The 24,858-nt window shown below is 37.9% G+C and overlaps 2 protein-coding genes across 2 annotated transcripts in view; one reads left to right on the top strand and one right to left on the bottom strand.

Moving 5' to 3' along the window:
- Positions 1 to 2,085, top strand: part of ANKMY2 (ankyrin repeat and MYND domain containing 2) — a 38,326-nt gene extending 36,241 nt beyond the window's left edge. Inside the window, exon 10 of the mRNA XM_040260604.1 lies at positions 879 to 2,085. Within this exon, the coding sequence (XP_040116538.1) occupies positions 879 to 1,066 (188 nt within the window). The 3' untranslated portion in view covers positions 1,067 to 2,085. The remainder of the gene's footprint in view (positions 1 to 878) is intronic.
- Positions 2,086 to 12,514: 10,429 nt separating this feature from the next.
- LRRC72 (leucine rich repeat containing 72) overlaps positions 12,515 to 24,858 on the bottom strand; it is an 80,616-nt gene continuing 68,272 nt past the window's right edge. Inside the window, exons 7-10 of the mRNA XM_040260952.1 lie at positions 20,080 to 20,169; positions 18,665 to 18,817; positions 13,755 to 13,782; positions 12,515 to 12,695 (exon numbers count right to left, since the gene is read on the bottom strand). Of these exons, the coding sequence (XP_040116886.1) occupies positions 12,530 to 12,695; positions 13,755 to 13,782; positions 18,665 to 18,817; positions 20,080 to 20,169 (437 nt within the window). The 3' untranslated portion in view covers positions 12,515 to 12,529. The remainder of the gene's footprint in view (positions 12,696 to 13,754; positions 13,783 to 18,664; positions 18,818 to 20,079; positions 20,170 to 24,858) is intronic.

Below are 24,858 nucleotides of genomic sequence, written 5' to 3'. Positions count from 1 at the left end.
CATAAAGTGTATGACTCATTTTCATCAGAAACAGTGAGTTGCTTCGGCAATGATTCACATATTGGAGAAGAGAACCACCCACACTCTTACGTCCCAACCCAGAGGATATAGGATATGTATCACACATTCTGGGAAATGATAGGTTGCCAAAAGGTTACCTGGGTGATTCTGACACTAAGCATGCTCATCTCTATTCCTCAAAGGACCATGTCCCTTTGCCACCTGGTGGAGAAACCTATTAATAGAAATGGATGGTTTGTACAAACCTGCATTCATACCAAATAAACTGGTATAAATAGATTATTAATAGAACAGTCAGGCTTTCTGACTGTCTTGCTTTCTTCTGTTTGCTGGACCAAACCTTTATATCCTGTGTGTTGAAAGTGGTATATAACGGCTGGTCACATACTCAAGAAGCCATATGGGAGGGTTGTCAGTGGATGAGAACTCCTGGTTGGTAGACATCAGTCCATCCCACACACGATTTTACTCCTTTATTCTCCACAAATGTGCAATAGGCTTTATTATCCCCCACTTTATAAGGAGACAGCCTTGGATAGGCTGTCTACCTAACCAAGCATGTCAAGCTAACTCATGGCAAAGCCATATTCAGATGTGGATTTTGCTTGTCTGCAATCCTGATTTTGAGGCCTGAGTTCAAATGCCAGTGCTCTTACTTTCACTGGCTGTGCAACGATGACCAGGTTAACAACCCCCCCTCTTCTCTGTTTCCCCATTTGTAAAAGAACAATGCTAATAGAGAACTCCCCCTTGTGGTTGTTATGAGGATTAAATGATTTAATACACAGAAGCCCTTAGAAGAGTGTCTGGCACATGGTAAGAGCCAGATGACTTTTTTTTCTTCTTCTTTTTATCAGATAGCAAACTTGATGTCAATTCTAATTGTGTTGGTGAAGAGCGGCCGGAGGAGGCTGAAACGAGAATCTGCCAAGAGAATGACAATCCTAAGGATTCTGAGGAAGGCGAGAAAGAATCTCTGCAGAGTGATGCTGGGCTGGAAGGCTTACAGGAGGCTGCTGTAGGTCCACAGGTGTCTGAGGAGTAAGGGGCAGAGAGTGTCTGAGAAAGTGCAGACAGTCCTCACCTGGCAGGTAGCTGGGAACTCACATGATTGCGTCCTGCTTGGCTCCAGACCTGCCTGGCACTGTGGCGGGATTCCACATTTCACAGAATATGTGCTTTCCAACAAGACCCTGTCCACCACGCCCTGACTTCATACTGATTCTGTTGTATAATAGGACAGATATTCCTGGAGAGAAAGACGTTTTTTCAAAATGCAAGAGAAACATTTTTATTGCCTTTCTGAGGCAGGCTTCCCAGCAGTTGTTCTCAAAGGAAAATAAATTTCCTTTTAAGAAAGAAATATATGTTCTTGGGAACAAAGAGGCAAGCAGAACAGTTGTAGGAGAGAGGAGATTTTCAGGAAAAGAAAAATTTTATAGCCATAGAGATGGGTAGTTAGAATCATAACTTATATGTAAATAAAATGCTTTATATAAATAGCATTTATGGTAAAGTGCTACTTATTAAGATGCAATGAAATGAAGAAAAGCTACATCTTAAAGGAGCTCTGACATAGTTCAGCTAATTGTAGTTTTCTATAGAATTTATCCTGAGCAGACTGAACTTTATGTAGTTTCTGCAGTAACATTTTATCTACAGTATTTGTACCTTCAGAAACATCAAATCCCCCAGGAGGAACTGAGGTATAGCCACAGTTATCTCAGCATGTGCATTAAAAAAATATGTTTGATGAAATTGTTGATTAAACAAAGACTAAACATACTGTGTCCACAGTTACTATAAAACTGACTCATGTGCCGTTTTCCACTTGAAAGGCTGTGACCTTCCTGTAAGCTTTTCACAGCGTTCTTCTTGTCCATGAAAGATTTGTCTGATTATATAACTTGTCTGATTTATAACTGTCATTTATAGGCTGTGCTGGCATCAGTTTTTAGTGTCTGAGTATTTAAATCAACCTAGAGTGCGATTTGAAGATAGTGCTGTGTTTCAAAGTTCCCGTGTGTTGATTGTAAAATAAATTGTGCCTACTAATAGAGCCAATTTAAATCTTTTTTCATAGTTGATTGCTAGTTAGTGGGTGGCAAATGGTAAAGAAATATTAGAGAACTTAAAACATTTTAGGAAACAGCAAATGCTGGAGAACACAGTAATAATTATTTTAATATTTACAATTGTAAATCAGAATGACAAGAATTCTCACCTCACTTCACTGATCAGATTCTTCTGTCTTGCTGCTTTTTCTCTTCCTTACGCTCAGTTACTTTTCTCCCAGCCCCAACACGTACATCTTCTGTACACCCTGTACTATGCTGCTGTAGGAAGACGTCTTGTGAGTAAATCACTGTTTAGGGTTAAGTGGGTAGGAATTCAACAGGCAGATTTTTCCTGCACTTGTGAATCATGACAAGCCCCCCTTCTCTCATTGAAATCCCTCAATCTGCACACACTGATAAATGTTTATCTTTGACTAGAAAAATGGTCCTCTTAGGCCTTCCTCTTCCACAAGTAAATTTTTAACCCAAGTTCCCTGATTTTAATTATTTTTCGGGTATGTGGTATCATCATGGTCCCTGTTTTTGGATAGCAAGAAAGGTTATGAAAAAGCCGAAGGGAGTAGGAGAATCGAGATGTGGCAACATAGAGGTGATTTTCTCTTTATTGAAGTGAATGCTAATATGAGTCAGAACTCCAACACAGCTACAGCTGGCATTAATAGTAACTTTCCAGTTGGACAAAGAGGACTTCAGATATAAGCCATGTCAGTATCAAAAGTTCTATAGATATATTTCAGGGAAGGGTTGGTTAGAAAATGGAATTTAAGAAAAATGAGGTTGGTTCTGATGGTACTCTCTTTGTCATAAATAACCAAAAATAGATGATTCCATTATAACATCATCAAAACAGGTGGTCATCCAGCTACCCTTTCTTTTTTTTTTTTAACCATATTGAATTATTTTCAATATGCCATCAAGAAACTTTTCTCAAAAACAGGATCTAAAGGATTAGAATAGTCTTACTATTGTAATGTCTTGTACTCAGAGCTAATATAATAGAATAATAAATTAGCCAATGGGTTTATTCAAAACTTGGATTGTGCTTTTTGACCCAGTGGTGGCTTAGTTGCTAAATCGTGTCTGACTCTTGCAACCCAATGGACTGTAGCCTGCCAGGTTTCTCTGTCCTTGGGATTTCCCAGGCAAGAATACTGGAGTGAGTTGCCGTTTCCTTCTCCTGGGGATCTTCCCAACCCTGGGATCAAACCTGGGTCTCCAGCTTTGCAGGCAGATTCTTTACCAACTAGGTAATAATAATAGCTAACACTGAAAGCTACTGTATCTCTGAAGTTATTTTGTTTAATATTCATAACAACCCCATGAATCAGGCTTTATTTTTATCCACTCACAGCACAGATAAAGAAGTTAAAGTCTAAAAAGGCCCACTCAATCATCCAAAAGTACAGAGTTGGAACTCAGCAAGGTCTACAGTTTGACTACAACATTGTATACTCTTTATATGTTACCATCTGCTGTAGTTTCTCTGCAGACATGAGATAATAGTAGAGCTCTGTAGACAAGCCATTATTTTATAGGATGTGGTGGGTGACCCCTCGGCCCTTAAAAAGATGACTGATTTTAGTCACCCATCATGTTTATGAGTTTACTCGAGTTTTAATATTATTGGATATTAAACTTAACAGGAATACTTGAAGTAGTTCTGCAGTGTTTTTATCTTCTCAGGACCATCTCCCCTGCTTCTGAAGCAAATCACTTCCCTTCTTGAGTGGGAGATAGATGTCTTCCTAGTCTCCCAGTTTTATAACAATCAGTAGTGACCTGTTTGCTTGGCCACAACAAGGCCCATCAGTGTACCTCTCAGAGATTTTACCTTCCTGAAGCCAAAGAGGGAGGATTTTTGTTTGTTTCTCCCTTGGGATGATCATAAATTATAGGGACTCAGTTCAGAAGCTGACATGTAGAGGTACTTTGGAGAATGCAGCCACTGAGTAGATACAGATAAGAGAGGGATACAAGGAGGGAAAGGTGTCGAATTCACTGGGCTCTGACATGGTCCACACTGGGTTTGCTTCGTTTGGTTACATGAGCAAATTTCTCATTTGACCTTCTATAAATCAAAAGCAAAGAACTATTAAGACCTCCTTAAAAAACTTAATGGAATCAAATTTCAAAAGTTAAATGTATATAAATATAATTAAAAGGAAAACGAAGGCACATAAAAGTTTTGAGATTATATGCTCTTAGAAAAAGTACAAAGGCAGATCAAGTTTTGGATTACAGTTACCATTTTGGTTGGAAAAGAAGCTACCACTACAGGGTGTTTTTGCATCTCTTAATGTTTATTTTAGAAAAGCATATCTGTTTGCAATTGTATAGAAATTAATAATGTTTATGTAAGCTGTGATGATATTAAAGCATCATTTGCATGGACAAAAAACAAGATCTTAATTTAGTAAAAACAACTTCCTTCTTCTTGCTAATAATGATTGAATACTTTAGCAGATAAACAGATTTTCCCCCCAAAAGGTTGCTCTAGCCTAGCTTCTATGTCCTTTAAAGATAAAATTCTAGTTTTATAAATCAATAAAGGCATCTTTTTAAATGGTGATCTTAATTTGTCTGTGATGAATCAGGTAGCTATGTAATTGATCAATTCAGGGCAGTGTAGCTAGCAAATTCATACACTTACATAAAACTACTTAATCTCAGGGATGATGCCAAATGACTAATTTTAAATGTGAAAAAATTGTCAGTTCCAGAAGAAACCATGAATAAATTCTTAGTGACTTTGACATGAAGAAGGCCTTCTTAAATATGACACTAAACTCAGAAGCCACAAGTGAAATTAGTTTCGCTAGATTGAAAAAAAAATCTGAACACTTCTGGGAAGATAGTGTATACATACTTTTCCTTATTCCTCCTCTTAAGTAAGACTGAAAACCCTGGACATTACATATGAAACAAACAGAAGAAGCCAGACTGGCTAGGCCCCTCAGGACCAGGCAATGATACTTGGTTTTTTGTCTGTTTCCCTTCTGCCTCTTATATCACAGATTTGAGGCAGAAGAAGCCAGTAACATGGAAACAACAATCAGAGGCAAAAATAAGCTCCAACAAACAAATGCCTGCTCTGTGGATTTTGGACTCAAAGCTGAAACACCAAATCATACCTGAATTTCAAGTCTGTACCAGCCTACCCTACAAATTTTGGACTTGCCAGCCCTGGCCACACCAATGGCATGAGGCAGTTCCTTAAAATAAATTGCTGTCTGTAAATATGCATGTACCCAATTGATTCTGTGTCTCTGAAGAACCCTAATAGACTGCATGTCCTAGTTTGAGCTGCTAAAACAAATTACCATGGGTTAGGGTGGTTTAAACAGCAAACATTTATTTCTCACAGTTCTGGAGGTTAGAAGTTCGAGACTGGGTGCCAGCATGGTCAAGTTCTTGGTGAGTGTCTTCTTCCTGGTTTATAGAGGCCCACTGCACTGTGTCCTCATTAGCAGAAACGGCATGCTAGCTCTCTGGCCTCTTATAAGCTTGCTAATCCTATTCATGAGGCTCCACGCTCATGACCTGATTGCCTCCCAAAGGCCTTACCTCCAAGTACCATCACACTGGGAATTAGATTTCAATGTGTACATTTTGAATAAACACAAACTCAGTCTCTGGTGCTAGGTATAGTTCCTAAAGGGCACAACTACTCTCGAACAACACAAGGGTTAGGGGTGCCCACCCTCCAGAAATCCAAGTATAACTTTCCAATCTGTCCTCCATATTTGTAGTTTCACATCTGTGAATTCAAACAACTACAGAGCATGTAGTACTGTGCTACATATTTATTGGGAAAAAAATCTGCCCATAAGTGAATCTATGTAGATCAAACCCAAGTTATTCAAGGGTCAACTGTAATAGATGACATATATTGAGCACTTTGAGAAAGCCACTCTACTTAACACATTACATACATGATCTAGTATAATCCTTGCAACTCTCTGAAGTAACATTATTTTAAAGAAAAGGACATTAAAGCCTCTATAGAAATTAACTAACTTGTCCAAGTAACTTAACTGGTAAGTGGAAGAACTGAACTAGATTGTCCAATTCCAGAGCCCTAGCTTATAACCGCAGCCCTCCACAAATCTATGTATCAGTATTTTCTCTTCCCCAGTTAAAAGATCAAGTGATGGAGCCTGAAATAAATGTGCTTCCTCTTGAACCCACTTGAATGGGTCTTTGTTTTTTGAAGCAAATAACTTAAAGACTCTCTCAATTGTGTATTCCATTTTGGTAGAGTTTTAGATTATTTAGGTAAGGATCATGTATTTTATTTTGTCCTTTTCTCCAAATGGTATTTAATGTAATGTTTTCCTGTCATGGAACTAACAGGTCTTCATTCTTAAACCAGAAGTACCCAGTATTGAGGAGTGCATTTTGAAACAAATTTTTTCATACAAATGAGATATATTTCCATTAGTTCTCTAAAAAGATTAAGTAAAATTTGTTAGCCATATTTTTTCAATTGGAATAAAATTTTCTTCCTTTTTAGTGATTGTGGGATTAAAAATAACTTTTTTTATTTTACTATTCTTTTAGTGGTTAACCTGAGTATTGCAGTACTCCATCCTACATTGGACAGAATGTGGTCCACTGGAGAAGGGAATGGCAAACCACTTCAGTATTCTTGCCTTGAGAACCCCATGAACAGTATGAAAAGGCAAAATGATAGGATACTGAAAGAGGAACTCCCCAGGTGAGTAGGTGCCCAATATGCTACTGGGGATCAGTGGAGAAATAACTCCAGAAAGAATAAAGGGATGGAGCCAAAGCAAAAACAATACCCAGCTGTGGATGTGACTGGTGATAGAAGCAAGGTCCGATGCTGTAAAGAGCAATATTGCATAGGAACCTGGAAAGTCAGGTCCGTGAATCAAGGCAAATTGGAAGTGGGCTAACAGGAGATGGCAAGATTGAACGTCAACATTCTAGGAATCAGCGAACTAAAATGGACTGGAATGGGTGAATTCAACTCAGATGACCATTATATCTACTACTACAGGCAGGAATCCCTTAGAAGAAACAGAGTAGCCATCATGGTCAACAAAAGAGTCTGAAATGCAGTACTTGGATGCAATCTCAAAAATGACAGAATGATCTCTGTTCGTTTCCAAGGCAAACCATTCAATATTACAGTAATCCAAGTCTATGCCCCAACCAGTAACACTGAAGAAAATGAAGCTGAACGGTTCTATAAAGACCTACAAGACCATTTTGAACTAACACCCAAAAAGATGTCCTTTTCATTCTAGGGGACTGGAATGCAAAGGTATAAAGTCAAGGAACACCTGGAGTAACAGGCAAATTTGGCCTTGGAATGCGGAATGAAGCAGGGCAAAGGCTAGTAGAGTTTTGCCAAGAGAACGTACTGGTCATAGCAAACACCCTCTTCCAACAACACAAAAGAAGACTCTACACATGGACATCACCAGATGGTCAACACCGAAATCAGATTGATTATATTCTTTGCAGCCAAAGATGGAGAAGCTCTATACAGTCAGCAAAAACAAGACCAGGAGCTGACTGTGGCTCAGATCATGAACTCCTTATTGCCAAATTCAGACGTAAATTGAAGAAAGTGGGGAAAACCACTAGACCATTCAGGTATGACCTAAATCAAATCCCTTATGACTATACAGTGGAAGTGAGAAATAGATCTAAGGGACTAGATCTGATAGAGTGCCTGATGAGCTATGGACTAAGGTTCGTGACATTTTACAGGAGACAGGGATCAAGACCATCCCTATGGAAAAGAAATGCAAAAAAGCAAAATGGCTGTCTGGGGAGGCCTTAAAAATAGCTGTGAAAAGAAGAGGAGCAAAAAGCAAAAGAGAAAAGGAAAGATATAAGCATCTGAATGCAGAGTTCCAAAGAATAGCAAGAAGAGATAAGAAAGCCTTCCTCAGCAATCAATGCAAAGAAATAGAGGTAAACAACAGAATGGCAAAGACTAGAGATCTCTTCAAGAAAATTAGAGATACCAAGGGAACATTTCATGCAAAGATGGGCTTGATAAAGGACAGAAATGGTATGGACCTAACAGAAGCAGAAGATATTAAGAAGAGGTGGCAAGAATACACAGAGGAACTGTAAAAAAAAAAATCTTCACGACCCAGATAATCACGATGGTGTGATCACTCATCTAAAGCCAGACATCCTGGAATGTGAAGTCAAGTGGGCCTTAGAAAGCATCACTATGAACAAAGCTAGTGGAGGTGATGGAATTCCAGTGGAGCTATTTCAAATCCTGAAAGATGATGCTGTGAAAGTGCTGCACTCAATATGCCAGCAAATTTGGAAAACTCAGCATTGGCCACAGGACTGGAAAAGGTCAGTTTTCATTCCAATTCCAAAGAAAGGCAATGCAAAAGAATGCTCAAACTACCGCACAGTTGCACTCATCTCACACGCTAGTAAAGTAATGCTCAAAATTCTCCAAGCCAGGCTTCAGCAATACGTGAACCATGAACTTCCAGAAGTTCAAGCTGGTTTTAGAAAAGGCAGAGGAACCAGAGATCAAATTACCAACATTTGCTGGATCATCAAAAAAGCAAGAGAGTTCCAGAAAAACATCTATTTCTGCTTTCTTGACTATGCCAAAGCCTTTGACTGTGTGGATCACAATAAACTGTGGAAAATTCTGAAAGAGATGGAAATACCAGGTCACCTGACCTGCCTCTTGAGAAACCTATATGCAGGTCAGGAAACAACAGTTAGAAGTGGACATGGAACAACAGACTGGTTCCAAATAGGAAAAGGAGTACGTCAAGGTTGTATATTGTCACCCTGCTTATTTAACTTCTATGCAGAGTACATCATGAGAAACATTGGGCTGGAAGAAGCACAAGCTGGAATCAAGATTGCCGGGAGAAATATCAATAACCTCATATGCAGATGACACCACCCTTATGGCAGAAAGTGAAGAGGAACTGAAAAGCTTCATGATGAAAGTGAAAGAGGAGAGTGAAAAAGTTGGCTTAAAGCTCAACATTCAGAAAATGAAGGTCATGGTATCTGGTCCCATCACTTCATGGGAAATAGATGGGGAAACAATGGAAACAGTGGCAGACTACTTTTTGGGGATCCAAAATCACTGCAGATGGTGACTGCAGCCATGAAATTAAAAGACACTTACTCCTTGGAAGAAAAGTTATGACCAACCTAGATAGCATATTCAAAAGCAGAGACATTACTTTGCCAACAAAAGTCCGTCTAGTCAAGGCTATGGTTTTTCCAGTGGTCATGTATGGATGTGAGAGTTGGACTGTGAAGAAAGCTGAGCGCTGAAGAATTGATGCTTTTGAACTGTGGTGTTGGAGAATACTCTTGAGAGTCCCTTGGACTGCAAGGAGATCCAACTAGTCCATTCTAAGGGAGTTCAGTCCTAGGTGTTCATTGGAAGGAATGATGCTAAAGCTGAAACTCCAGTACTTTGGCCACCTCATGCGAAGAGTTGACTCATTGGAAAAGACTCTGATGCTGGGAGGGATTGGGGGCAGGAGGAAAAGGGGACAACAGAGGATGAGATGGCTGGATGGCATCACCGACTCGATGGACGAGAGTTTGAGTGAACTCCGGGAGTTTGTGATAGACAGGGAGGCCTGGCGTGCTGCGATGCATGGGGTCGCAAAGAGTCGGACACGACTGAGCTACTGGACTGAACTGAAGTGATCCTCCATTTACTGCAATCTAGTTAAAAAGTAATACTGCTTGTGCACTTTATGAGCCATCTTAAATCTGAGCCAAAATACACCATTTCCATCCTGAAATAATTTGTTGCTCTGCCCACCCAGCGTTATTGGTTTTTGGGTCTCATGGTATTCAGTTCCTGATGAGTTCAGCTCAGGCTCCTAGTTCTAGAATGCATGCAGTAGAATTCCTTCGAACTGATCCATGACTAGCTCTCTGCTGCTGATGCTGTGACCCTTGAAGACTGCACTGTAAGCCCTCTCAGCTTGCCAGAGGCTTTACAAGATATCGTTGCTGCTGCTGCTGTTGCTGCTAAGTCACTTCAGTCGTGTCTGACTCTGGGCGACCCCATAGACGGCAGCCCACCAATCTCCCCCGTCCCTGGGATTCTCCAGGCAAGAATACTGGAGTGGGTTGCCATTTCCTTCTCCAATGCATGAAAGTGAAAAGTGAAAGTGAAGTCGCTCAGTTGTGTCAGAGTCTTAGCGACCCCATGGACTGCAGCCTACCAGGCTCCTCCATCCATAGGATTTTCCAGGCAAGAGTACTGGAGTGGGGTGCCATTGCCTTCTCTGAAGATATCGTTACTTACAACAAATACTTCTAACATGGATTAGGCTGGGTTATTGTGTTACTTGGGGCCTCCCAGGTCTTGCCAATGCAAGAGATACAGGAGATGCAGTTTCAGTTCCTGTGTTGGGAAGATCCCCTGGAGGAGGGCATGGCAACTCACTCCAGTATTCTTGCTTGGAAAATATCTTGGACAGAGGAGCTTGGCAGGCTATAGTCCATAAGGAAAGAGTCGGATATTAGAGCGATTGAGCACACACACACACATTGTATTAATTATCTATTACTATATAGCAAATTATCCCAAAATGTATCAGTTTGAAGCTTCAGTATGCATTATCTCATGAAGTTCCTGCAGGCCAAAAATAGAAGCAGCTTGATGGTGTGGTTCTGGCTTGGAGTTTCCCAGGAGGGTGTTATGAAGCTTTCAACCAGAGTTGCAGTCCTCTGAAGGAGATCAACCCTGGGATTTCTTTGGAAGGAATGAAGCTAAAGCTGAAGCTCCAGTACTTTGGCCACCTCATGCGAAGAGTTGACTCATTGGAAAAGACTCTGATGCTGGGAGGGATTGGGGGCAGGAGAAGGGGACGACAGAGGATGAGATGGCTGGATGGCATCACTGATTCAATGGACGTGAGTCTGAGTGAACTTGGAGTTGGTGATGGACAGGGAGGCCTGGCGTGCTGCAATTCATGGGGTCGCAAAGAGTTGGACACGACTGAGCGACTAAACTGAACTGAACTGAACTGAGGCTTAAATTGGATCTGGAAGACCCACTTGCAAGGTGATTAACTGGGTCTGGAGGAAGAATTGTAACTCACATAGTTGTCAGCAGAGGACTTAGTTCCTTACTTTCTTCTGGAAGTAGGTCTCAGTTCTTCATCACATTGGTCTCTCCAGAGGACTGCCTAAGTGTCATGACATGACAGCTGGCTTCCTGCAGGTTAAGTGAGAAGGACAGAAGAAGAGAACATTTTGATTATTTCTGTGAAGTAATCTTGGAAGCCATATGTCGTCATTTTTGCCTTTATATCAGCCATTCATGAAACTCTCTTTTTCTTTGCCTCAGCTGTAACCTTCTGCCAGCCACCATACCAGACTTTGCAGATTCTAGCTGTGCACAGAATCCTATGTGCCCAGAGGTAAAAGGAGGTCACAGATTCTTGGCGACTGTTCACTATGCCCTCTCGGGTTTTCGTCTCTTGCTTTGATTTCAACCCCACTTCTAGCGTGTCTGAGGTACAGTGTGATAATGTCTAGGCACCATCAGAGAAGGGGACATGTTGCTCTGCTTTTTATAAGCTTTTATCTAGCTCTTGAGCTTAGCTGGAGAAGATCAGCAATATATTTTGAGTTACCTTACATGTCCAGTTTTGTGTCTCAGCACCAGGCAACTGCTGAAAACTTTTCTGTTTTTGCTTCCCTCTTACAGAGTGCTTCTGGATAGGCCAACCACAGATCATAAGCTCACACCCAGAACTGATAAATGCCATCAAAGGTGAGAGTGAAAGTCATACCTTGTGTCATCGTCATACAATGGAATACTATATATATATCAATGAGCACGACAGAATTATTGCTACGGACAACAACATGAGTCCATTTTACAATGTTGAGTAAAAGAAGCCAGAAAAAATAATTCAGCTTCTATGATTCCATTTATATGCCTTTCAAAATTATTAATATGTTTTCTAAACCATATATTAATGTTTTTGAACATTAATATATGGTTTAGAAATGAACGTTAATATATGGTTTAGAAACCATATTAATGTATATTAATATCTAATATATGCGTTTAGAAACACAATACACGGTTTAGAAATCAGGATGATGTAGTAACTGGTCATTGGACTGGTAACAGGAATGAGGAGGTTTCTAGAGTACTGGTAATGTTCTATTTCTTCATCTAGGATGATACTTACATGTATGTGTTCATTTTTTTGGAAAATTTGTTAAATTTGCGTATATTTCTATATCCATGTTTAACTTCAAAAGAAACTTAAGAGAAAATGTAGGAATTATTTTTCCTTGGTGTTTGTTTACATCCTAATGTTTCAAATAACACCACAGTAAATAAAGAATATGCTAATCACAGAAAAGTTTAATATATAACTGAAAGCTACTAAGATTTCTAGAAACCCCAGGGGCTATCTCAGTGTGATTGTAAGCATTTGGGCAGGTCCTGTGTCTTTCTCTTCAAGGTATTTTTCCTCTTGTGTTGGCACTGTGTCCCAGTTCAGAGAGGTGATAGCCATTGCTGATCGCTTCATGGACCTTACAAAAACAGCATCTTCTGGGTCGTCAAACATAGTTCTGCAAAAATGGCAATTATAAAATCAATTAGACCAAAACACATATTTAATTTAAAGGCATCAGCGCCATATTTTTCTGTTATTTGTAGTATAGTACCACTGACAAATAACTTTAGAGCCCTACTGACAAATGCCTTTCAGGACAAGTAACACTGTTTTTATTGTATATTTTAAAAATACAATGGACGTATTTGGGATCAGCTATCATAGATGTCAGTATAAATGTGACTATTCTTGCATTCACATTTAAAGTCAGTGGTTAAATGAAATGATTAAAATATTTATAGCTCAGATATGTATTAGTATCTTATATACATTTTATTGAAAAGTTATTATTTCTCTGCATTATGCTACATTTTATAAAAAGTGCTGGGAGATAATATTTTTCAAGACTGAATCCAAAGAGAAAATTCCTTAGTGCAAAATGAAAAGAATGATGATTTTAAAAATTTATCAATATTCATAAATTAAGATTTTTTCAGTTATGAACTATTTATTTTAAAAATATAAATTCCAGTGAGTATAAAATATTAATAATTGCACTCACTGAACATATTTGGGGGAAAAGTAAAAAGGAAGTAAGGACCTTCATTTTTAATATCGGGTTTAACTTTTTTCCTAACTTCTCCCTCCACCTCACTCCACCTCTTAATTTATTTTTGTTTATAATAATAATATTAAAAACCCTAGATGGTAAAGTGTCTGTCTACAATGTGGGAGACCTGGGTTCGATCCCTGGGTTGGGAAGTTCCCTGGAGAAGGAAATGGCAACCCACTCCAGTACTCTTGTCTAGAAAATCCCATGGACGGAGGAGCCTGGTGTCCATGGGGTCGCAAAGAGTCAGACACGACTGAGCGACTTTCTTTCTTTTTAAATATATCAAATATAAATACATAGCTTGAAATCATTCATCACAGGAAGACAGTGTGATTTTTCCTATCAAAGAGTTAGTCATTTTTTAACTCATTAAAATTCATTTGGTGAAATGGGAGTAATTTAGGGAATCACCACAATTATGAAATAACATGATAATAAAAGTAAAGTTTAAAAATCACTTACTTGTCTACATTATTTGCAAATGCAAAGTCTGAAAAAGAAATTCTAAATTAGTATTTTTCAAATGTTTATTCAGCATTTTAAAACAATGAAATAATGCTATAAAGGAAAAAGTCTGGAGCATATGTTTCTGGGTTTTGAGCAGTCTTTCAGATAAATAGTTCAGTTCATAAAAATTGCCATGATGCCTAACCCCAAACTGAAATTTTCTCTCAGATATAGAACCTTAGGTGTTTCTGATGTCTAATGTCTTGAGGCAAATTCTTTACTACAATACATGCCTCAAAACTGAGAACAAAATGCTCTATCAATTTGGTTACCAATGGAATCCATGTGGGGATTTTTATAATTAAGATACTGAGTCTCATGTGCAGAAACAGAGCCTTTTTCTGTTTCAGATAGACACATGCATCTGTAAATGGACTAATAGACCAAATGTGGAAAAAATATTTAGGGCAATTTAAGCCACTTGGATTCTTGGCATTAACTTCAAAGAAACAGAATAAACAAATCCTAGTTCATAAGAATCTACATCTTCCCTAGCTTTGGAGCTCAAAGGCTAGTCCTCAAAGCTTGGATTTCCTATGGTATCTTCTCGAGACTGTCATTGCTTTGTTTATTCCTCACCAGAGGCCCAGTGCCAGGCTAGTGATGGAATGTACCAACACCTGTTGGACCAGCAAAGCCCACAGTCTGAGCTCCTGCCAACCCACAGGCAGCAGGGACACTCTGCCTTAGGAGAGGGGTTCATGGCATCATTCCCATTACAAGTGGCTGGTGCAAGTCTTCCATTTCTTTGCTGAGCTCCCCAGACTCTGTCTACATTTTCAATTACAAAAAGCTCACATTTTGCTTATGATGAATATAAACAAGAAAACAGTAAAAAGTGAAATTCCCCTTTGACCTTTCCAGTTCCCCGTATCAGTGGTATCACTAGTAAGTGTTTTGTATGTATGCTTCCAGCCTTCTGTGTGCATATACATGTGCACTCACATACATACACAGATTTATTTGCTGACAATTCTCATTTTGTCATGACTCCGCATTATATTGGGCTTCCCTGGTGATTCAGTTGATAAAGAAACTGCCTGCAGTGCAGGAGACCTGGGTTTGATCCCTGGGTTGGAAAGATCCCCTAGAGAAGGGAATGCATTATATTACTCCAAATGTGGGTTTTTTGTGTTTTTTTTTTTTTTTTTTTTTTTGTATTCAAGATTTATCATGGAATGATTCTTTAATCCAATAGTTTGTATTGTAAGGATGTGCCATAAGTTAACTTTCTATGACTGACCATTTAGACTTTCTACTGTTTTTCTATTACAAAAAAAATGTTTCAGTTAGCACTTTATACATATGTCTGTTTGTGTGTGTGCAGATACTTCTGTAGTAGAGAGATTTCAAATTTAGTTGCTGTGTTGACTAGGTTGCATATTCTCTATGTGCATGGGTACTGTCACATTGCCATATGACCTTGCAAGAAAGTTGAACTAGTTTACACTCCCACTTATTATGTATGAGTTATGCTTTTGTCTCTCCTCCACTTCACCAGCCTTTCCAGTGTTTGCCTAACTGCAGAATGAAAATGGCATCTCATTGTTTTAATTTGTACTTACTTGCTCACTAGTGAAGCTGATTGTTGGACGTCGCATTTATTTCCTTCTATAAATGTCCACATCTTTTGTCACTAGTTTTCAAATTGATTTATAGGATCCTTTGATATAATGGGCATCAACTTTTGCCTATTGTATATACTGCAAATATTTCTTCCAGTTGTGTTTTTTTAATTTTATTCCTGGGATTTGAAGAAATTTCAAGTTGTCCTTGCTTCTCAAGCTATTTGGAATACAATTGATTTCTTTCTCAATTTAAGGTGAAGAGTAATAAAATCAAAATGTGGTATTACAACTGCTTTATAAACATTTTCAAGTGTAGTTTATTTCCAATGAAAGAATTTATCATCCTCAATGTGCACATCACAGTAAGAATAAATATAGAAACTATAAAACTATAAGGCACAATTTTAAAGAGCTTACATAGGGAGTTCTACTAAGTTCATTATAACTGTTTGGTTTATGGAAAATGAATTGGAGATTGATAGATTAACGAGGGTCATGCTGCCAATTTGGGGGAGGGTTATAGTCAACCTATCTATGAATTAAGAATGAGGATTAAGAAGAAAGATTTCAAATGCAATGAAATACTCTCTCTATCCTTTCTTCCCTAATTTTGTTTTTGGAGATTTGATATGAAAGAAATGTAAAGCTCTGAAGGTAGTAGTCAGCTATCCCCCTCACACTGGAAAACACTCTAGGCATGATAAACGGATGGGGGTGGCCTTACATTGCTTGTTAATAGGGGCATTAGTTGTTTCTAAGAGTGGGGATTTTCTATCCAGAGGTTCCTTTTCTACTACAGCATGGCTTATCCCCCTGCCCCCCAACTAATCCAGGAGCATTTAGTTTGAGTATTAGCTTTTACATGAACTAAAAGAAAAACCAAGTGACTAACCAATAGAACAGTCCAACTTATCATGCAGTTGTTATGTGTCAGATCAGGTGTTGCAATGGGTTTGCATAATAAGCATCCTGACAGCCAAAAGAAGATATCACCCCCATTTTAAAAATCAGGAGGCTGAAGCAAAGTCATGTCCAAAAACGTGTAATTACTAGCAGAACTGGTGTTTAGATCCAGGAGAATCTGATCCTAAAACTTGTTTCTTGCCTCTACACTGGTTGTTCTCCTAGTGGGAGCATGCATCAGAACCACCTGAAAGGCTTGCTGAAACATAGCTTCCTGGGTATGTGCATCTGCAGCAAGTTACTGAGTGATGCTGCTGCTGATTTGGGGGACTACCGGAACATGTCCTCCAGGTGTTTCTCCTGTTCTATGGGGTATATAGGGGACTGAGGAATATGTCAAATTATACTCTGTAGAAACAATCATACAAATAGGGCATTCTATAAGGGAACTGGCCTGGTCCCTTCAAAAAGTCATGGGGAAAAAATGGAGGCTATTTTAAATTAAAAGAGACTGAGATAGTTGGATGGCATCACCAACTCAATGGACATGAGAATGAGCAAACTCCAGAAGAAGTGAAGGACAGGGAACCATGGCATGCTGCAGTCCATGGGGTCACAAAGAGCTGGACACAACTTATCGACTAAACAGCAATGAAGAACCACAACAGCCAAACATAATTGTGAACCCTGACTGGATTCTGGTTTGAAAAAGCAGTTGTAGAAGTCATCTTGGAACAAGTGGGAAATTTGAATATGGATTATATATTAAATAACATATAAAAATTAAATATAAATAAGTTGTTTTTCTAGGTGTGATTATGGCATTGTAGCTTTATAAAGAATGTCCTTATATTTTAAATTTACAGGCCAAATTATTTAGGAAGAAAATTTCATTATATCTGCTACTGAAGCATTTAAATGGTTCATCAATACTTGATATTTTTGAGTTTACATAAGAAGTAAAGCCTCATAGATGATGGTGAATACAATAGAATATTAATTGTTGAATATACATGAACATGTATAAGTGTTTAATATATTTTCAACCATTTCTGTTGCAAAAACTTCATGATAAACAGTTGACTTTTCATCTTGATTTTGCCATTTTTTTTAATCTTGCTCATTCTTGAATAATAATTTAGCTCGTTGCAGAATTCTTGGCTGACTATTTATTTTCCTTAGCATTTTAAAAGTATTAGATCACTGTCTTCTGATTTCCATAATTGCAGTTGAGGAGTATGTTGTAAATCTATAAATTATTCTTTTGTAGGTAATCTACAATTTTCTATTTTAACCTCATTTTGCCTTTGGTGTGGATATTTGTTGCTGTTTTATATCTGTTTTTGAATTAATTTTGTCTGGTGAATCTAAGGATTTATAACATTTAACAAATTTGGAAAATTGCCAGCCATTACCATTTCAAACATTTCCTTCAGCCCAATTTCTCTATTTTTCCCTGTGGGATTACAACATTTATTACTAAATTTATATAGTAAGTAAACATTATTTCCAAATGTCTCCTTATCACCTGCTTCTTTTTCTATGTTGCATTCTATGTAATTTCTTCAAAACTATTTTCCAATTTAATATTTTTTCCCTTTGTTTCTAGAGAATCTATTTGGTTATTTTTCAAATATATGTTGTCTCATTGGCAAAATGTCATGAGGAAAAGGCTTTTTGTCTTTGCACCATTTTTCATCTCCCCATGTGACACCTGATGGTACAATAACCACTTGGCAACCATGAAGCACATTAAGAATCACAGAACAAAAGACAGATGTATTCTCAAACACTGAAAACATCATTTAACTTTATACCAACCTTAGACACTCTTTGTTGTGTGAGTAAAGTAAAGCTCTATTTGCTTAAGTCACTGTAGTTGGATTTCTGTTACATACAAGAAAATTAAATTCCAACTAATGAATATATTACTAAAGATATTTAAGTTATACTTACATACTTACATATGATCACATATGATCACAGTGTATGAGAGTACAACCAAATAACAATGTTTATTTCTGGATGGAGGAATTGCAATGATCTTTATTTATTTTTAATATTTTTCTATATTATCAAAAACTTATAGCCTTAATTCATGAAATTGTCCAGAGTCATTGATAATAGTAGCAATTGGCGCTTATTCACTGAGCCCTTTATGCTGTGCTAGATATTGGGGTGTGGACTTCAATGTGTTATCTAATTGTTATCACATTATCTTATTTAATTTAATATACACAAATGATGATGAAGGTTGCACACAATTAGGCTAATAAAATTAGAAAATATTTTAGTACGTAAGTGCTTAGCTTACTGTAAATTGAAGTTATTATAATCAAATTAACCAAAAGCTTGTGGAGTTTTAATTTCGTTTTTCTTCTTTTTTCAAAATACCTGAAGGTACTCTCTGTGCTGGTTTTTGCTTAAATGGTGATCGAGGATCCCATGAGGCATCTACTTTTCCTCTGAATGCTATTGATTGAACAATATGAGCCTTTTTATGGTTAAAAAGCGTAATCATTGACCTTCTTTCCTTTTCTGTAACTTCTGACAAATGCAAAAAAGTAATGTTATTGCATAGCATTATAAATAGATATGCAGAGTGAGTCAAAAAATAGAATTTCTGTCAAAAATGGATTTGTCCTAACTACATTATATGTGAACATCCTGTCATAATCAATTTGTAAAAACTTTACCAAGCTAATTCCTTAATCTTACGAGCTCAATATATGTCCCTCATGTCACAGGGCACAGATCTATCTTATCTCCTCCAGACATTCTAAAGCATCACCATGGATGATCGAAATTACAACTGTGCTAACATCTCTTCTCTTCCTCAAGGTTATGAGGAAAAAGAAGAATAAACATAAGGTTTTAATATATCCTCATTAAGAAGTTACTCAGTTACAAATGATTAAGAATGTTCACATCTCTGGAAAAGTAGGTAGGTAGGTAGGCAAATAGCACTTATGGGTAAAACAGACCTCAAAAATGTAAAATATAATGCAATGAGGTTGATTATTTTTTGTGGCTTATACAAATCAGACATACTAGTTTGTCTGCAATGTCTAAAAATATATCCAAAGAGGTTATGATTGATTACATGTTTTAGTGTATATACATGCATATATACTTGCAGAATTTCAAAGAATATGATTTTTATTTGTTTTTTAATATAAATTTATTTATTTTAATTGGGGGCTAATTACTTTACAATATTGTATTGGTTTTGCCACACATCAACAGGAATCCGCCGTGGGTGCACACGTGTTCCCCATCCTGAACCCCCCTCCCACCTCCCTCCCCGTACCACCCCTCTGGGTCGTCCCAGTCCACCAGCCCTGAGCATCCTGTATCATGCATCCAACCTGGACTGGCGATTCGTTTCACATATGAATATGACTTTTAGAATTTAAATAGGCTAAGCCTTAAGAGATTTAGTCCAATTGTCTCATTTTTGAAATAAAAAAAGAGTGCCAGGGGGTCAGTGAATGAGTATTCAATACATAACTGAAAAAAAAATAAAAATTTAAAAAAGAATAAGGAAAAACATGTATTATTGACAAAGCTAGAATCAAAAGGAGACCTTTCTCCAGGCTCTGTTAGATGGTCTTTCCTATAAAGTGGTCAACAGACAAGCTCCTAAACTAGAGCAAATTCCATACAGCAAAAATTTCAAAAATAAGTAATTGAAAACCTTTCATTTACAAAGACAGTCATTTTCAAAGATCAAAAGATATCAGCATTTTAAACCACTGAGTTATAAGACCGACTCTCCAATATTTCTGTTCAAGAAGAAATGTTCTTACGATTTCGGTCAAGCAACTCGACTCCTGGAAGGTGGTAGATAATATATAGACGGTACAGGTTATACTGGCATAAAGGGTTTTGGAAGAGAGCTGCAAAGAAAGAAGCCAAATTAAGATGTCAGATTTTGAAATCAGTTTCATTTAATACATTATATAAAAATCGCAAGATTAACATAAAACATAAGTATATGTGAAGCCCTGCTTCACAGACTTTTGGTTTCACCAAAACATTACCTATTCATTGCAGGACTTACTTTTTCTATCTGTTAAATTCATACATTCAACAAATATTTTTGGAATACTTACTATCTTTTAGGAACTGTGCTAGGTGCTGAGGATGTATCTGTGACCCAAATCTGCCACAAATGGGAAATTTTTTAACATGTCCATAAATTAAGCAGTAAAGGAAGAATTTAATATCAGCTCTAGAGGGTTCTGGGAAGATTGTAGGCAGGAGGAGAAGGGGACAACAGAGGATGAGACAGTTGAATGGCATCATTGTCTCAATGGACGTGAGTCTGAGCAAATTCTGGAGATGGTGATGGACAGGGAAGCCTGGTGTGCTGCAGTCCATGGTGTTGCAGAGTCGGACACGACTGAGCAACTGAACAACAAAAGAGAGTTCCTGCTGCTGCTCTTTATGAAAGGATTTGCTCATTTGGTTCTCTTCTTCCCCTCTAAAGGTCACATTGGTGTCTGTGACGAGATGAGCTGAGATGTGGTACACCGTTTGAATAGAGTTTTCTTTCTTGGCTTCCCACCATTGTGCCTAGTTCAGAACATGTAAAGCCAGTTGCAGCTTCAGGTCTCAGCAGGAGCAGAGGTGAACAGATGCTGGTTTTGCACCGCGCGTGCCTCTGGCCAGGCACAGGGGATTCGGATTTCCTTGTGTGGAGGTGCTAGGATGCCTGAAGAGCCATGCTCGCTATTACAGTTGCTGGAGGTGGGAGGCATGCTAATGCAGAAGAACTTCTGGCATTTCTCTCATGACATCCCTTAGGCATCAGAAGATTTTAAAAAACGCATCAACGTTTTAAAAATCTTCAACTGGAAGTTGTATTTTATTTTCCACAGAAAAGGTAGAGTATTTTCCCTCTCCTTCTTTAGATAATATTAAGCAGGGTTATTTCAATACAGTCTTTTATAATTTTCACTTGGATATCTTTAGCTATTGGATTCTGCCTACATGGAATTTCTAGAAAATATTTCTGGAAAATATACCTACTGAGGAGAACCACTAGATGGCAGTAACAGAAAGAGCTCCAGCTATTGTACAAATATCACTCAACAAAATGAGGCTCATTTAATGGACATTCAGCTGTAGCATTTGACTATTTATAGAATACTAGGTTTGATAAAAGCATGAAAGTATTAAGCACTGGAAATCCAGGAAAAAACTGATTAATATTTATAAAGAAGACTTTGCAACATAAAGAAGACAGGGGCAGAGGGCATGCTTGAAAAACAAACTGTTTAGATAAAAACTGAAGAAGCTAATTATCTGCATGCTTTTTTCTGCAGGAAATAAAACATTCTGATACTTGTTGTATAAACACTAACTTTTCCGGCTAATAAAATCGTTATATATAGCTATTCCCTGTGGAAAACATGAGCTTTAGAGGGACTTAAAGCAGGCAATGGAAGACACCTGGTGCATAATAAACAAAAGTTATAAGAGGAAAGGCATAAAAGAAAATGTACAGCCAGGGGCAAAAAGAAAATTTAAAAGAAAGGAAATGTGTATGTATTGGGGGAAACCAGAGGAAAAATAAAATGGATATTTTCAAGATTTCTTAAGTGACAAAACTGGTTTGAATTTTAATCTTAAAAGACAAAGAATTTAATGTAACAAAATAATTATAACTATAGGATGGGGAATAGAATGGATGTATATTAAACCAGTAATAAGGACAGATTTAAAAAGATCCACAGCGACCACTCATTGTAGTTTGAGCCAGAAAAAGAAGAAAAACGATCACCTTCAAGAATATAAAAGCAAAGCACTGTTGTTTTTCATGAGAGTTTAGGAGGAAGAAAAATTCACACGCACTTTTGTGCATAAGGCTGCTCTGTGGTTACTGTCTTGGAGAATCACATCGGACACCTCATAACCCTGTCCTACATTGCAGCAGCTAGGAGCAGAGTCTGCCTTTGCATGCAGTGTTAGTGGAAAACGCACAAGCATCTTACAGTGACGTTTACTTTGGGGATACCCTTCATAGTCTGTTTTCTCTCTGAGAACATTACTATTTAATTCCTTCTCTTGGTTTTCTTCCTAGTGCTTGGTTAACTAACTTCTTTATGTATTGCTAAACAAATCACCAAATTTGGATTTACTATTATTACTTATTAAAAAGGTGTCATAATACTAAAAACTCATGCTTAGTGTGGTTCAACATTCATCTCATCATAAAATCTAAGTGATAGCAAGTCAGAAAACTGGGCTATTAGTCTCTAAGTTAACTTTAAAAAATAGAATTAAATAATTTTAAATTATTCTGTTTTTATTATTCACTTTTTTCCTTACTCAAATTTTAGAAGGAAGCAATCTCATTTTTAATTCTTTTTTCCCCTCCATACTATCAAGCATTTAATATTTTGGATTTATGAGTTTTGGACTGATGCTACTAAAATTAGCATAAATAAAGTTTCTAAGATATGATATCAGTTTCCTGTGTCTGAAAGTTCTGAAAGCCTTCTATGATGTATGGGTACATTCTTTCAGGAACTATGAAGTGAAATTGCTTACACTTTCACTTTCAATAGGTTAATACTATTTAATCCACCTTTCCTCTAGGCTACTTATAGAGTACACCTTGATGGTGCCAGCACTGTCTTGCTTATCTTAATTTGGGATTCTGAGTCTAAGTAATTTACATCTCCCAATAATATATCAAAATGTTTCTACTACTTTACTGCACAAGCTTGAGCTCCAGAGTCACATGCGTGAAGCTATTTATCGAAACAGAAGAGGAAAAAAAATATTTATCTAAATAATTAGCACCAGTTAATTTTTATTAACTTTTAAAGCAAAATTTAAAATCCCGTTTAAATAAACCTGAATATTTTTAAGACCATCTTTGAAGAAAGTTGATGTAATTAATAATGTATCAGCATGTCCATTTTAATAAATGAGGAAATGATATACAGAAGTTAAAAGCAGTTCCATCTGTGCCTGTACAGAGAAGCCTGTGGAAGGAAGCTTAGCTGTCAACAATTAGACAGAGATTCTGGCTCAAGGTTACTTACAAGATCAGAATCTAAAAAAAAAAAAAAAAAAGATCAGAATCTCCGCTGTTACCATTTCATTTTAACTAAAATCTCTGGGCCACAGCTTGTCCAGAGTATGGAAGTGATACCTGATTTTTGAAAGACAAACTTGAACTAAATCAGAGGTTAAGAGAGTGAGGGATGCTCTTTCCGGATAAACAGCAATAAAAGATCCAGCTGGATTTTTAATAGATTGGACTGCTCTATTGCATTGTATGGGAGAAGTAGTTCTAACCTTGAGGGGCATTTCAGGGTAAAGGGTCTCAGATAAAGTAACCATTTAGGAACTTCCCTGGTGGTCTAATGGTTAAGAATTTGCTTCGTGATGCAGGGGCCATAGGGTCAATCCTTGGTCATGTTGACTAAAAAGATGTACAACTTGAGAGTTGCAAATTAAGTTTTATTTGGGGCAAAATGAGGACTGCAGCCCAGGAGGCAGTACCACAGATAGCTCTGAGAGACTGCTCCAAAGAGGTAGTAGGGGAAGGTCAATATATAGGATTTTGGTGAAGCGGGAGTTCAATACCATTAAGCATTCATTTTACAAAAAGTTTGTTGCTAGGACCTCATGTCACCATGAAGGAAATTAGGGCTTTTCTAGATAGGAGGATATGCAAGGATTGGGATCATAAAATCTGTTCCTAAAACATCTATCGAAAGACCTGTCCCACAAGATTGCCTGGAGCACAGACTGCCTTACTCCACCCTGAACCCTCTCAGGGGCTGTTGAAGGTCAACAGTGTGGGGTTTAGTCTCTGATGCCCTTGTTGTTCAGTCGTCGGCAACCATCTTGGCAAGCGCCAATTTGTAGTTGACAGTCAGGGAACTAAGATCCCACAAGCCATGGAGCAACTAACTAGAGAGTCTGTGCATCATGAGGAAAGATCCCACAAGACACAATGAAGACCCTGTGTGCTACAACTAAGACCTGATTTAGCCAAGTAAATAAATAAAGAGACCATTGAGACCATGATCCCACAATGACCTCTCAGCATCCCTCTTCACTCCCTGACTATTTGCCATCAGCAGTGGACTGCAGCCAACTGGGGAAGGGCAGGACAGGATATGCTTAAGAGCAGAATCTGTAAAAGCTGGAGATCGCACCTTTGAGAAGGGGCATTTCCTGTCTCCAATGGTGAATCTTTAAAGACTGCAAGGAAAGCAAGTCTTAACAATTCTGGAATGTGGGAGTCCAAATATACTTTCTAGTAGTGGAGCTTCATGAAACACAGAGACAATTAGAAATGGGGAGACTAAAGATTTAGAAACACAATGGATTCAGCATTTTGTTGCTGTTGGAATGTTTTTTTCCATGTAGGCAAAGAGGCAGGGAGGCTGAAGGTCAGTGAAAGTCTGCAGCCACAATCAGAACAGGTTTAGAAAGAGTTTGGAGGAGAGAAGGGAAGAGGAAAATGGAGCAAGAGAGAAGGGTGTGGAAAGGTAGACTGCCTGGAGAGAAAAGGTGTGTCCCTCCTGACTCAGCCTGGAAGTCAGGAATTCCAGTTTCTA

Source organism: Oryx dammah, unplaced genomic scaffold (assembly GCF_014754425.2).
Source record: "Oryx dammah isolate SB20612 unplaced genomic scaffold, SCBI_Odam_1.1 HiC_scaffold_18, whole genome shotgun sequence".
NCBI classification, from domain to species: domain Eukaryota; kingdom Metazoa; phylum Chordata; class Mammalia; order Artiodactyla; family Bovidae; genus Oryx; species Oryx dammah.
This window is presented reverse-complemented; position numbering and strand designations above follow the sequence as displayed.